The sequence below is a fragment of the Ricinus communis genome, chromosome 5 (assembly GCF_019578655.1).
Source record: "Ricinus communis isolate WT05 ecotype wild-type chromosome 5, ASM1957865v1, whole genome shotgun sequence".
In the NCBI taxonomy this organism is placed as follows: domain Eukaryota; kingdom Viridiplantae; phylum Streptophyta; class Magnoliopsida; order Malpighiales; family Euphorbiaceae; genus Ricinus; species Ricinus communis.
Genome location: NC_063260.1, coordinates 24,032,150 through 24,047,380, shown reverse-complemented (window position 1 = coordinate 24,047,380; position 15,231 = coordinate 24,032,150). Strand labels below are relative to the sequence as shown.

The window sequence follows — 15,231 nt, the reverse complement described above, 5'->3', positions numbered from 1 at the left end:
GTTAAGTAAATACGACGCCGTCAGATGCGGGGTGGAGTGATGCGTTGCCGTTTAAAGCAGTGGTTTTTTTAAGAAAATTTTTATTAATTTATTTTTTTACAGTACTTAGGATGGTTCTTTTCTTTTTAATTTAATATTTTTATATTTTTTTGTATGTTTTATTTATTTATTTTAGTGGCTTTGAAGAAAATAAACAATTTTTTTCCATTCTGTCTCTTTGATTCTGTAATTGAACTTCCTCATTTCTCTTGACCATAATCTTTATCACCAATTTCTCTTCCTATGTATCTCAAATTTCCTATCATTTTCTACTCTCTATGATACACACAGCTAAACATCAGAAGCCCTGATCTCAGATTGTTTAGATACTGTCATTTTGATTCAAAACTGGATTTAGATTCTTCAAACCTAACACCAACTGAAAACCCACGAAAACCCCATAACAGCGTTGCAATTTTCTGGGATTTAGACAATAAGCCACCAAATTCATTCCCTCCATATGAAGCTGCTTTTAAGCTCAAAAAGGCAGCATCTTCGTTTGGGTTTGTTAAATACATGGTGGCTTATGCTAATAGGCATGCATTCAGTTATGTCCCACATGTTGTGAAAGAGCAAAGAAAAGAGAGAAAATTGTTGAATCATTTAGAAAAAAAGGGTGTGATTAAACCAGTTGAACCATATCTATGTAGAGTGTGTGGGAGAAGGTTTTATAATAATGAGAAATTGATTAATCATTTTAAGCAAATTCATGAGAGAGAACAGCAGAAGAGATTGAATCAGATAGAATCAGCAAGAGGGAAAAGGAGAGTTAATTTAGTGGCTAAATATGCTATGAAGATGCAAAAGTATAAGAACGCAGCAAGGGATGTTTTGACTCCAAAAGTAGGGTACGGTTTGGCTGATGAGTTAAAAAGAGCAGGTTTTTGGGTTACAACTGTATCAGATAAGCCACAGGCTGCTGATGTAGCATTAAGGGAGCATATAGTGGATATGATGGATAAGAGGAGAGCAGAATGTTTAGTGCTTGTATCAGATGATTCAGATTTTGTTGGTGTTTTGAAAGAGGCTAAATTGAGGTGTGTGAAGACAGTTGTTGTTGGGGATATAAATGATGGGGCATTGAAGAGGGTTGCTGACGCGGAGTTTTCTTGGCAGGATATTGATGGGAAAGGCTAAGAAGGAGGCAGTATCTGTTGTGGGAAAGTGGAAGGACCGTGATATTTTGAAGAAATTGGAGTGGACATACAATCCAGAGGAGCAGAAGAAGTTTGTGGTTAATGCATTTAATGATTACAATAGTGATAATGATGAGATTGAAAATGGGGATTTTGATGGTTTCAGTGATGAAAATGGGGCTAATTGTATGCAAAAGGAAGCTGTCGGTGCTTGGTGGGAGCTGAACTCGGATACTGAACCTATTTCTTAGAAATTATGCTAATGATCGTTTGGAGGTCGCAAATTGGATCAGTTTTTCATGACTTGGTGGAACTCAACATTGCTTCAATGAAGTTGAACAAGCAGACTGCGTGAAAGCATGGAATCTGATTGCTGCCACCTTATTCTGCACTCCAGGAAGAAGTTTATGATTCTTAAGCTCTCCCCTCTGGCGAAAATATAAATCAGAAAGGGAACTATGTTGGAGCCGTAAGTTTTTCGTATTTTCTTTTTTATAATCTGCGTCTAGATATAGTTATTTTGGTTTCCGTCAACGATAATTGCAGATTGAATTGATTGTTGTTTGTCATATGCCTGGATATCTACTCAAGAGTAATTGGTGTCTGTTGTTTTAGTATTGTTGAAGTTTGAACTCCAGCACACGTCATTGACCTTATAAATGATAAAAACAATGGTTTATCCATGCTTGTTTTCTGGTCTCTTCACATTGCTCGTTTTCTGGTCTCTTCACATTGCTATTCAGGAGCCTGGTCCTTAAGCTGATGGAACCAGAAGTATAACTTCGCATCAAAAACCTTAATGCATGAATCTTGACAAAAATGTGTTTCTTTAATTTTGATAAAAACCTTTGAAAGTATTCTTCAAGCTCTAAAATATGGACTTTTTTCTATGAATCTGCATGTGGGAGTTTGAATTCAGTTGGAGAATTTAGGCAGATGCTAAGGGAACTAGAAGGTTTTAGAATTTTTCTAGATCTGATTTTACTTAATAAAGGCATGGGATTCAGATGATTGATGATATTGTTAACTTAGATGCAGGTATTTCATTTCAGGGATGCAGGCACATACGTACTTGTCTGGAAATGCTCTGCCCTATTCCTAATAGAGAGAGAACTTTCAGACTGGAGCCTACCAGCAGAGCCATTTTTTGTTTTTCATGCCAAAATGTTCTTTGCTAATTGAGCAGGAAGAAATGAGGGATAAAATCAAGAACCCGGCTGTCGTGCCTTTTCCTGGAGTTTTGAATTTTTGATAGAGTTGATGAACCCCTTCAAAAAGAAGTAGCTTCCTGCACCTTGGAATCTATATTTGTTCATTTTCCAGTTTATAGAGAAAAGAAAACTCAGACTTGCTGCTTAATGATATCCATACTGTCCAAAATGACATTAGGCAACTTGAAAAGCGAGCCTAAGATAAAACTAGTTAAGAGGATGTTAAGTGTCTCAACTTTCAATAGCTCATGGAAAACTACTGTTATCAATTATCTGTGACTAAATGAAAATAACCCTTTCCTTTCTAAGAAAAGGAAACCTAGGTCCCTTCGGTAACAACATGCTCTTTCAGATGTTTACAAAGCAACTCTTGCTTGCTTGCCTGCATCAAGTGGTACTTTGAACAATCTGCTATACATATCATCAGAAGTGGTGACTTTAATATCCAAGAACATGCATTTTCCTTTAGACTACAACAATACTACAAGTACTTAATTAAATGAAGTTATGAGAAGATGACTCGTCTCTGCAACAAATTGCCTACTAGCCACTGCACAGCAAGAATAAAGACAAACCAAACAATGAACTCAAAGCAAGCAATCAAACACAAATGCGTTAACAGATACAGAAGATTTTATAAGTTAATCCCTACGTCTTTATGTCCAACAAAATCATCCAGTTCTCCCGGAAAGAATAAACAGTAAATCATGCACAAACCAGATACAAATGAACATGCCATACCACAAAAACAGATATGCAAGTTTGATAAACTCTACGTCAATAAAAGGTACAACCTTTACTTAAAACTTCTTCAATACTAACATATTTGGAATGAAGAATGACTACTTGCTTATTGCTTCCTAGTGCCCTGAGCAAAAACACCAAAGCCTCAAACAAAGTGAGATGCTGTCATCTATCCCTGAAATAAAACTTCAGTTTTTAAGCAAAAAAATCTTCCTATGTGAATACATTTTACATATGCTCACAAATTAAAAGTGAGGACAACTATATGCCACTATTGGAGTGTGAAAAGGCATTCTACTTTGTGCGACCTTGGCTTCGTGTAATGATTAGTAGAGTTAAATATCATCTGCAGTATTATTATAAACAAAAATAGCTATGAGAATATAAATGCAACTGATGCATGGAAAACAGAGGAAAGAAAAACACTCTGATTTTGATACCAAACCTAAAACCAACTGGAGCCATCAGGTTTAGTATATTTATTTATCTCCAGTGATACAGTGCATGATGCCAAAGAACAGAAGTGGCCCAGAAAGAATTAATTAGAATTTACAACATTACCATTACCACAAATTAATTGCATACAAAAGGGAAGAAATCAAACTGAGTTCAGTATGCCATGCCTGCATTTACCGAACAAACAGAAGATTGAAACAGGCCAGTCAATCATTCCAAATTCTAGCTAAGTTAGCTAAACTGGGTCAAATTGTGCACACTGTGATAAAAGAAAAGATTGATACGATTTTCCAATATTTTCCCAATGAAGCAGAATTAGAACATGGACAAGTAAGCTCAATTCAAAATCAATGTAATTATTTAAATTGCTTCACAATTATACAACGTCTCTGAACTATAAATGAACCCTAAAAGAATGAAGCAAATATGTGAGGAGAAACAAAAATAAATACCAATTTCTGTTGATTCAAATCGGAACATGTTCATCAATCAGCAAGGACACATTGCAAGACGTTCCTCTTTGTATGATGATAAATGAAGGAAGATTTCAAGGATATGTGCAAGCATATATAATTAAAAGTTCAAAGTAAATATCAATTCACCAAGAACTCTTCTTCGTCGATCTTGAACCCGAATAATGATTGAGATACCATCTCACAAACTTCTTAAGCCCTGTTCCCAAATCAGTTGTAGGCCTATATCCAAGCTCTCTTTGCGCAAAACTAATATTGGCATGTGTAAACTCAACGTCCCCATTTCTTGGCAATGGCAACACTTTCTTCTTAGCTTTCACCTTCAAGAGACTCTCCAAAATCCCAACAAGCCTACTAACAGGTACAGGTGAAGTATTCCCCAAATTAAAAAGCCTGAATTGAGCGGCACCCTTCTTCTTGCCACCACTCCCAGTACTCTTCTTGGCGGTATCCAAAGCAGCTAAACAGCCTTTCACAATATCATCAATGTAAGTAAAATCCCTTGCTACACTCCTTCCATCAGCTGTTTGAAAGATACCAATCTCCTTCCCCTTCAAAATATCCTTAGTGAAAAAGAAATAGGCCATGTCAGGCCTTCCCCAAGGTCCATAAACAGTAAAAAACCTTAAACCAGTAATTGACAAACCATAAATATGATTATACGAATGAGCAATTTCCTCTCCAGCTTTCTTCGTAGCTGCATATAAACTTGCAGGCTGATCAGTTCTATCCTTCTCTGAAAAGGGCACCTTGAAATTCAGTCCATAAACTGAACTCGAAGAAGCCCAAACAACTGCAGGTTGTGGGTTTGCTGATTTACAAACCTCAAGTAAATTAACAAAGCCAGCAATATTACTATTGACATAAGACTTTGGATTCTGCATTGCATAACGAACACCAGCTTGAGCAGCTAAATGCATTACATGAGTAAAACGCACCGTATCGAAAATCTTGTTCAGCAATCCCATATCATTAATATCACCTTCAATTACAAAAATCCCAGACTTCTCTAGTACCTTCTGTCTACCTCTTTTAAGGCTAACATCATAATAATGATTAAAATTATCAAGCCCAAGCACACCATCTCCCCTACGTTTTAATGCAACTGACACATGGGTACCTACAAAACCAGCAGCACCAGTGACTAAGACTGTTAAGCCAGAGCGTGACTTGGGACGAGCCGATTTAGCTACTTTTTTTTCCCAAAGTGGGCCACCCAATTCACGCCCAGAGAAAGGAGGCTTGGAAGAGGAAGGGGGAGATGGGGAGAGGATGAAGAAGAAAAGGAAGAGAATAAGGAAAAGAAAGGAATAAAAAGTGAGTTTCTGTAAGCGAAGAAACCGGTGATGAGGGTGGTGGAGATAAGCGGCGGCGGCGGACTTTTCCGGTTTGAATTTGCCTGGTGTTGACGGTGGAGTGGTATCGAGCAGTGAGGACATAGTGGGTACCTAAAAAAACTAGAAAAAAATCACAACTTTTTTTTTATAGTGGCAGCGGCGGTTGAGACGGTGGTCCAGCGGTGGTGGGCTTTTTTTTTTAAAAAAAAAAACTTTGTTAGTGGGATTTTGGGGTTTTTCTTTTGGGGGTCTTTGTCAAAAATGGTGGTGGGTGTTTTTATAAGGGGGAGAGGAGTGTGTTGGGAAAAGTGAAAATGAGAAAGTTTGCGAATTTATTGAGAGAGGAGACTGAGGTTTTACTGTTTTAGACTTTTGTTGTTGAAAGGTTGAGTTAGATTGTTAGGTTTTTAGCTTAATCTTCATTCTTTTCAATCTGTTGGTGCTAATTTATCTTGTAATTGCAGTAATTTATCTAAATCATTTTGTAATTTTGCTCTATTTAATTTTAATTTAGTAAAAAATTTAAATCCGGTAAAATTCGGAAGTTGGATTGGGCTGCATGCAGTTTTGGCAGAGACTATTATACTTTAGTATTATCGCATGAAATTCAAAAATCATTTCCTAAAATGATAGAATATTATAATTAAACACAGCTAGAATCTAATAACTAATTGCAAGATTTAATGCAAAAAATAAAAACTTTGGCTCTTTGCCCACCTGATGATACGAATTTTCCCCGGAACTGAATGTACTTTTCTCGTCTGAATTTTCTGTGAATAAATAGGTATCATGTGTTCAAAAAATGAGTGCTGCAAAAGCAGGAGATGTAATTGGTTATACAATTTTCTTTGTTTTCACACAAGCAACATTCTTCAACTTTGTGTTTTCATATGTAATTTTGAGATCATTGTGTTTGAACCATTTTGGAGGTCATATTGTGACGCCTGAACTAGTCTCGTCTCTTCTCAATTTTGATAACTCATTCTTTTTTTTTTTCTTCTTTTTTTTAAATACATATCAATTGTACATTGCTATTTCCATTTCATACAAATTTATTTTTTTTAAATAAAAAAATTTAACTATTTATCATTTGTATAGAAACTTTTTTTTTTTTTATTTCATTCCTGTGTTAACTTTATCTATAATCTACTTTGTAAATCTATAAATTTTATAAATATCTATAAAAATATAATTTAGTCTTATTTAATTATATTCTTATAATTAAATCTGTTAAATAATTTTTTAATCTAATAGAAATACTAAAAAAAATACTAATTAGTATAGAATGGGAAGAGTTACATATAAGCTTTTTGAATTTTGATATAATTATTTTTATTTAAATCTAAAAGCTTAGATTAATAATTAGATTATTAAATAAAATAAAAATGCTAATATTTTTCTAATTTTTTACTGAATTTGCTGAAATTAGTTTTACTTAAGTAAAACACATAACATGGTTAGGCGATACTATAATTATTAATAATATGGGCACCATATACTCCCCTCGTATATTGTATATGAGTTAGATTGGAAGTCGAAAGTACATAGTCAGGTTTGGGATTTCAAATTCTTTTATTATTATAAATTTTTAAAACAAAATTCTGATATTAATATTAATGAAAGGAAGTGGAGAGGGAATTGGGTGTGAATGCATAATGCATTTTGGTTAGCTAGGTGAGAAAACTTGCAAAGAAGGCAACAATTCCTCAGAGAACCTAATATGGTATCTTGTTTTCTAATTTAAGCTAAGATTTTGAATCCCAGACATTCACCAAATTCACTAGTATAATTTCATCATGAAAACTAACCTCCAAGAAACATGCACAATCCTTTTCTTTCCTTTCCCTTCCCTGCCTAGCTACATCCATTTAACTTTATCCCATTCGTTTGTTATAAAAAATTAATTATCAAATTCATTCCTTTTTGTAGAAGCTCCTTGATCGAATTTTAATAAAATCATTTTTTTAAAAATAAGAATGACATTCGATTCTCAATTTTAATTCTACTGTAAATATCAATAAAACAATCAGAACTTATCAAAAATAATAATACCACCTAAATGTTAAGAGTTTAGTTGATTGGCTTCAGTGATCTTATAAGAAATACAAGGTATGGAAAAATTAGGAAGAAGCCTATAGAAGACTCTGTTTCACAGAGTTGGTCAAATGGTAGCTACATTATTAGAAAACCGATATGACAAATATAAGACAGAAACTAAAAAGATAAAAGAGATTATGGTAAAAGTCAGCGAGTTAATAAATTTTTTTGTTACATTTAAATATAAAATATATGAAAGAATGCACATATATGAAATATTTAATAGTTATATTAATAAATTTAGGATAAACTATTTGTTTCGACTCATAATTATTAAATTTTAAAAATTTCTAATTTTTTACTATAAAAATTTAAAAATTATTGTCGAAAAATATTTCTAAAAGAACAAATACTTATTTTAAAATCTTAAAATAATTAAATAAAATTTATTAAAATGTATTTAAATAGGACTTTAGATAATATAATGTGTATAAATAACAACTTAATTCTTAGAGCTAAGAAAGAAAAAGAAAAAGAAATCTTTAAAGCTTAAACCTACATGAAGTGCTAACCTAGCAACAAAATGTGAGTTTTGACATGTTTAACCTGAAGCAATAAAAATGTAAAGCCAGAAGCTAAATGAATTAGTAGCCTAAATTAATGAAAGTCGGGGTAATGGGCAATGTCTAAAGTCAACATTTGAATTACTAGTCCAACAATAAAATATAGTTATAGATCTGGACATGTTCATGAAACCTAAAATCAAACTCTGTGTGTCAATAATGTGTTTGTATGAGTATATCTCAATCCATGATCACAGCCTACTAAGTGAGTCATAAGTTATTAGTCCAACAGCTAAAGATGAGATTGGAGCTTTTAATGAGACTTAAAAATCAGTTTTTGGCTCTGTCTATTTAGAAGAGGAACAAAAATAACTAGTGTAACCAAATCGATTAGATTTTCCTTTTTGGAAAATCAGTAAGGAACTGAAGTATTGAACCAAGAAAAACCCAGATAATCCCGTTCAAGTACTAAAATTATTATTATATATTTAATTTTGATTTTTTAACTATAAAATTATATAAAAAAGTAATATGAAAATAATAATAAGAATAATATATAATTTTAAATGTATTTTAATAATAAAAAATGGACATAGAAAAATCAAATAAATAAATGATTGGACCCATACATAAACAATTAGATATACAAAACCTGCAGCCCTAAACCACATAAAAATTGATTAACAAAGAGGAGAAATTCAAAATTGAGGGGAAGCGGAAAAAGACATTACATGTAGGGAGAATGAAGGGGAAAGTTGATGTAAGAGCTGTAGTTTCAGTTGTTATCAAAGTACAAAATGCATCGTCACAAATGTGGTGTGAATCCGAACAGTTACTTAATTCCACTTCAAATGCGCATTAAGAATTATTCAATTATGTATCCACATCATGGGCTCTCCTATCCGGTCTACACATAGCTACTCCCAAGGCCATGGATTTGAGAAATTTCACATACGAATGACTGGTCTCAACAAATCAGATTTTCCAGCAGAAAATTAGGGGCACTTTTATTAATTTACATAAAACCAGCAATTTACTTGTGCTGGTGTCAAGACGTCAATAGGGTTTCTTCTAGATCCTAGCCATGGATCACAAGATATAAAATACTTTTAAAAGTAAAGGAAAATCATGATTTAGGTAAAAAATTTCTTTGATGAAAAATCAGCGGTGTAAAATTGCTGAAAAAAATTTAATTTGGAGTTGGACTACATGTAAGGAGGAATACCCTAAAAAAAAAGGTATAATAGATAATGGACTACGCATGATAAAAAATAATTATTTTTTTATATTTATTATAAAAATAAAAAAATCACTTGAAGAGCACTCGAAATCGAACTCAAACTTAAAATTTTTTACTCCTTAAAAAGTAAATGTAAAATGTGAGAAATAACCAAATGAACTAAACAGTTATCAGGCATGGATAAACAACCACATATTTGTCATGAAACATATCATCAGGGGCTCCTGAAAGAAGTGACATCATCAGGAGGCTCCAGACATTTGGTGGGTCCGAAATATGGACGCTTAGTTCAAATATTTTTTGAGAATAAGTAATCAATTCAAACAAACATTTAAAAGTTATAGAGTTAGTTATGAAAATAAAGGGACCAAAACATTTTATAATCAATAGAGAACAGACAATTCTCTTCAGTTCTTAGTTGAATATATTAATTGGCATATACATAAAGTCGGCAACAAATGATATAAGAGTAGCTCCCTTGTTGCCCTTGAATTTATACGAAGTAAAAGATTATCTTCCACAGCAATCACATGTATACAAAATAATGGTGCTTTCAAGGACACTATAATATTGTTGACGCTCTAATGGGTGGCTAATTTAACGTTATCATGATTATTTTATAAGTACTTATTAGATTAAAAGGCATTAACATCTTCTTTATCACCATTTGCAAAAGAGCAAAGCACCTAATGGAGACTGCTAAATGTTTTCATTTCACCTTTCTCTTATTCATACTCCTATTCCTTTTTGCATATTTTTGGCACCCTCTAAACAAACCAAACTTCTATATATCCAAGAAGAGATTCAGTGCCAAATTTAGCACAGCTGTGAAGCCACCTCAAACCCAAAAATCCAGATACTACTTCACTGAAACTCCTCATCATCCATTGGACCCTCTTACTGTACAAGAAATCAACAAGGTCAAAGCTATTCTTTCATCATATCAGCCCTTTTGGTATGCCTTTCCTGCTATTCATTCTTTGTCACTTGATGAACCTGACAAATCTTTAGTCTTAGAGTGGAAAGAAGGTGACCCTTTTCCTCCAAGAAAAGCACTTGTAATTGCATTATTCAACGGTCAATCTCATGTGCTAGCTGTAGACTTGGATTTATGCCAAGTCATGAACCATGAGATAAATCCTTATTCAGGCTATCCTATGCTTTCAAGTGAAGATACATCTGCTGCAATTCAAGTAGCACTCTCTTATCAAGAATTGAACCAATCTGTCATGGCAAGAGGAATGAGCTTTTCTGATTTGTATTGCATCACACCATCACCAGGTTGGTTTGGGCCTGATGAAGAAGGAAAAAGGGTGGCTAAGGTCCAATGTTACTCTTTCCAGGACACAGCCAATTTCTATATGAGGCCACTGGAAGGGTTAACAATAACTGTGGATCTTGAGAAGAAACAGGTGGTAAAATTTTCTGATATAGGAAGAGGAATTCCAATTCCAAAAGCTACCAATACTGACTACAGATATGCAGCCCAAGACAAGTACAAGCCAATAGAAATGGAGCCAATCAACCCAATATCAATAGAGCAGCCCAAAGGACCAAGCTTTAGTCTAGAAAATGGGCATATAGTCAAATGGGCTAACTGGGTTTTCCATCTAAAGGCTGACCAAAGAGCTGGGTTGGTGATCTCAAGAGCCATGATTAAGGATTCTGAGACAGGAGTACTCAGGAGTGTGATGTATAAAGGGTTTTCTTCAGAACTGTTTGTGCCTTATATGGACCCAGATCAGAATTGGTATTTTAAATCATATATGGACGCTGGTGAATTTGGTCTAGGAGTCACAGCAATGTCACTTGTGCCATTAAATGACTGCCCGAGGTACTCTTACTATATGGATGGAACTTTTGTTTCATCTGATGGGAGACCAATTATTCAGCCTAATATGATTTGCGTGTTCGAACGGTATGCTGGAGATATCAGTTGGCGTCACTCGCAGTTTTCTCCTAATAATGATGAGGTACATAAGATTATTAACATCAGTATTTGAATGTTTACATCACGATTGCAGATATATAACTACTCCACTTAAAAGGTTTTAATGATGATTTCTCTTCGAATGTCATCATCTACAACAGTAATATTGAAATATGATTTCTCTTGGCTAGCTGGTGCAATTATCACTATGTTCTTATCTGTAACTTTCCCATGAGTAATAATAATCACCATCGTTTGGTAAGAAATAGATATTGAACACTTGATATTGACTTCAAATGTCGAACAGATTAGAGAAGCAAGACCGAAAGTTACACTTGTGGCTAGAATGGCAGCATCATTAGCGAACTATGACTATATATTTGACTGGGAATTTCAAACTGATGGTTTAATTCGCATCAAGGTCAAATTTAATTTCTATTTACTCCACTTATTTTTCTTCATTTCTTTTATAGTACAGAACTATATATATGTATACATGTTCTTAATTCATGGCCTTTCAGGTCTCTCTTTCTGGGATGCTAATGGTAAAAGGAACCCCATATCAAAACGTGTATCAAATTCTCAACCAAGAAGAAATGTCAAACCCTTTAATCTCAGAAAATGTTATTGGTGTAGTTCATGATCATTTTATCAACTTTCACCTTGACATGGACATTGACGACATTAATAACTCATTTGTTGAGATTAATTTGGTTAAGGAAGAGACTTTTCCAGGTGAATCACCAAGGAAAAGCTACTTAAAAGCTAAGCGAAAGATAGCTAAAACAGAGGAAGAAGCAAGAATTAAGCTTAATCTATACGACCCCTCAGAATTTCAGGTAATTAATCCTTCAAGGAGGTCTAGATTGGGAAATCCGGCAGGCTACAAGGTTGTTCCTGGTAGTAATGCAGCTAGTTTGCTTGATCACCTTGATCCTCCACAACTAAGAAGTGCTTTCACAAACAATCAGGTACTTTTGTAGTTTATATATATACTAGGTAAATTTTCTTATAAACGGGATATTATTCTTTACCTCCTGCAATGCATTATTAGGTACAAAACCATATGATCATTCCAGATATGGAACTTTATTCTATATGTTGATAATTATTTTGGATGATTCCTGAATAATTGATGATTTTTTGGACCACGTATATGGATTGGAAGTTTGTTATAGTTGTTGGGTATATTGTGTTGGTTAGATATGGGTTACCCCCTACAACCGGAATGAACAATGGGCTGGTGGACTTCTTGTGTATCAAAGCAAGGGAGACGACACACTTGACGTTTGGTCTCAAAGGTATAGACTCCATCACCTAAACTTTTTTACACATCATTTAAATTTGCACTCAGTGAATTTTAGAACCCTATATATGACTTCTGGTATTCGGAGTTCAAACTCATAATCTTAAAATTTGTCTAGAAGAATATACAATCTCAAAATCCTGAAGATGACATCAGTGGCATCATATATTTTGAGCATAAGCTTTCTGTTTTTTTTTTTTCATTTTTTCTTTATAAATGACCAACAGGAATCGCGATATCGAGAATAAGGATATTGTGTTGTGGTACACACTGGGATTCCATCACATTCCCTGCCAGGAGGATTTCCCTGTAATGCCAGTTGTGTCATCAAGCTTTGAATTAAAGCCTGTGAATTTCTTTGAGAGCAATCCAATTCTTAGGGCTGCACCAATGTTTGAAAGTGACCTACCTGTCTGCTGGCCTGCTGCCTCATCTTGATCAATGTTTCTTTCTTATTTATTTTTATTTTTCTAAAGTTTATTTCCAGCCTCCTGTGAAGAACATATAGATTGGATGCGATCAGCTATGAGGTTTTATATAAGTTAGAGATGTTGACGAATTGATTAAGGTTAATCAATTAAGGCAAAACGATCCCAGATACCATTGAATTTCTAAGCCCGTGACTACCATTGAATTTGTTGGCTATGCCGAACTCTTCTTTCTCTTTTTTCCCGTTTGCCGCTGTCATGGCCACCTCTCACCATAATCAACAACTTGCCCGATCTTCGCTCCGCCTTCCTGCAAAGTCTCAGCCCTCAACTCCCACTCCCAAGGCCCTTTTGCCGTTAAAGCCAAGATAGAAAGTTTCCATTTCTAACCACAAGGTGGTCTATAATATTAATTTGGTAAGTTAAGGTGAGTGACGTGTATTTGCATTAATAGGGAGTCAGCACTGATGTGTCAATTTGGTTGGGTCCTACAAAGTCTATGTTAGCATAAATTTAACAGATTTTTTAGTAAAAAGAAAAAAAAAATCGTCCATCTAAGGTTATTACCATTATATTTATACCTCCTTTTTTTCAAATTTATCTAATTTTAATACATTTATATGTAAACATTTGGCAAAAGAAAGAACGAGGAGACCGTCTATTTGAATTATTATTATATATCATAAGACAAACATTTTCATAATTCTAAGTACATACCATCAAATTGAGAAATCAATTTGAAGATGAACGGTTTAACAGAGTAAAAAAAAAAAAAAAGCTCTGGGTTTGTATATGTTACAAGAAGGGTTAAGAATTTTAATGACATTTTAATATTTTGTGAGCGACGTCAATTGCTAATTACTTAATTCATTATGTCCAACTTAAAATATTAAATTAAATATAGATGAATTTGACCATATGTATGCACATACCAATGCATATATTAAAAACTTTCCAACTCAATGTTACAGTTTTTCAAATTTACACTTAATCTTGTTAACCCTCAAAATTCGTTTTGCAAATTGCAATAATAATAATACTAGTTCTTCGAGAGCCACAAATGTTTCGTCCCTATTAGATGTTAGATGATTATTGGGTCCATGTGGAATCTCGAGGTCTCGGCTTAATCCAAAAATTCCAAGATTTATGTATGTACAGACACACATATGAATTGAAGTATCATTTCAATTGAGAGACTTTAGAATATTTAATTTAAAATGTATAAATAGTGTTTAACAATTAAACAAAATATAAAATATATAAATTAATGAGTGAAATTTTAAAATACTAGATTGTAAATTCTCCTATTTAGATCATAAAAAATGAAAACTTCATATGATAATAAAATTTATAATATTTGATTTTTTTAGTTTTCCAAAAGATGTATTTTAACTATAATTTATAAATCTTATAGAATTTCTCATCTGAAATTCATCAATTCAAATGATATTCTAAAATAGAAATAGATGCAAAGAATTTTGTAGGACAGATGTGTAATCAAATAAAACCTTTTTGAAAAAGAATCAATAGAACAAACCTCAAGAAGGCAAAATAATGGTCCGTAACGTAGCGAAGATACGGGCATTAAGCACCAACCCTCAATAAAAGTAAGGAACTAAGACCAATCTTTGATAAGAAAGTAATGAAGGCCTTGTTTAGGTGTGTAAAATGATTTCAATAGTTTGGATTCCACTCGTTCGTTTATTAAAAATATAATAATTTACTTTAATTTTATTCTTAAGTTCATTAAAATTTTATGTCAAATCTAAAAATATAAAAATTTATTCGGTATTTTCATGAACTTTTAAACTCGTTATAAATAAATATAATTATTTATAATAATATAATAATATATATATTTTTTTTAAAATTAATTTTATTTCTATGATAATAAAGTAAATTTAAATAAAATTTTTTATGAATCAAAATAAAAAATTTATATTCATATATAAATTTGTAATATTTTTTTATTAGCTAAAGCTAAATTTTTTTCTTTATTTTTAATAAAGTAAAACACTCTTATTTAGTTTTTAAATGATTTCTTTATTACTTTGAACTTATTATTTTTTGTGATTTTTTTTATTAATTTATTATTAATAAAAGTATATTTTATTTTACTTATTTTTATTCATATAATAAAAACAAATAAATATTAAAAAAAAAATATTTTAAACGGTTTAAGTTTGACTTGGACTAGACTCGTTTTTTAATTCGTTCGAGCTCGTTCAAAATATCTTGAACTCGAACCAATCTTAACCACTGATATAATTTTATTGAGTAGAATTTGAACAATGATGTGTTGTGATCAGCTTGACTTGTCTCTTAAACTTG

At 32.8% G+C, this 15,231-nt stretch overlaps 3 protein-coding genes across 3 annotated transcripts; 2 read left to right on the top strand and 1 right to left on the bottom strand.

Moving 5' to 3' along the window:
* Positions 1-321: 321 nt before the first annotated feature.
* On the top strand, positions 322-2,725 carry LOC8272137 (the record flags this gene model as incomplete). Its single annotated transcript, XM_015719494.3, is given in 3 exon segments — positions 322-1,160; positions 1,162-1,644; positions 2,214-2,725. Coding segments are annotated over 2 exon segments (1,104 nt in total), but the record flags the coding sequence as incomplete, so codon positions are not given.
* A 1,197-nt stretch (positions 2,726-3,922) lies between these two features.
* LOC8272136 (UDP-glucuronate 4-epimerase 5) lies at positions 3,923-5,999 on the bottom strand. The gene has a single exon (XM_002509552.4). The coding sequence runs from the start codon at positions 5,496-5,498 to the stop codon at positions 4,185-4,187; it is 1,314 nt and encodes a 437-aa protein (XP_002509598.2). The 5' UTR covers positions 5,499-5,999; the 3' UTR covers positions 3,923-4,184.
* Positions 6,000-9,846: 3,847 nt separating this feature from the next.
* On the top strand, positions 9,847-13,458 carry LOC8272135 (primary amine oxidase). The gene is made up of 5 exons (XM_002509551.4): positions 9,847-11,209; positions 11,474-11,587; positions 11,688-12,137; positions 12,370-12,467; positions 12,700-13,458. The coding sequence occupies exons 1-5, from the start codon at positions 9,926-9,928 to the stop codon at positions 12,908-12,910; spliced, it is 2,157 nt and encodes a 718-aa protein (XP_002509597.2). The 5' UTR covers positions 9,847-9,925; the 3' UTR covers positions 12,911-13,458.
* Positions 13,459-15,231: the final 1,773 nt, after the last annotated feature.

What these genes read in the sequence shown, in the direction of transcription:
- LOC8272136 (XM_002509552.4), bottom strand. Translation starts at nt 5,498, where the DNA reads ATGTCCTCACTGCTCGATACCACTCCACCGTCAACACCAGGCAAATTC.
- LOC8272135 (XM_002509551.4), top strand. Translation starts at nt 9,926, where the DNA reads ATGGAGACTGCTAAATGTTTTCATTTCACCTTTCTCTTATTCATACTC. An exon ending in TTTCTCCTAATAATGATGAG is followed by an intron (nt 11,210 to 11,473) that starts GTACATAAGATT and finishes AATGTCGAACAG; the next exon opens with ATTAGAGAAGCAAGACCGAA. An exon ending in CTTGACGTTTGGTCTCAAAG is followed by an intron (nt 12,468 to 12,699) that starts GTATAGACTCCA and finishes AATGACCAACAG; the next exon opens with GAATCGCGATATCGAGAATA.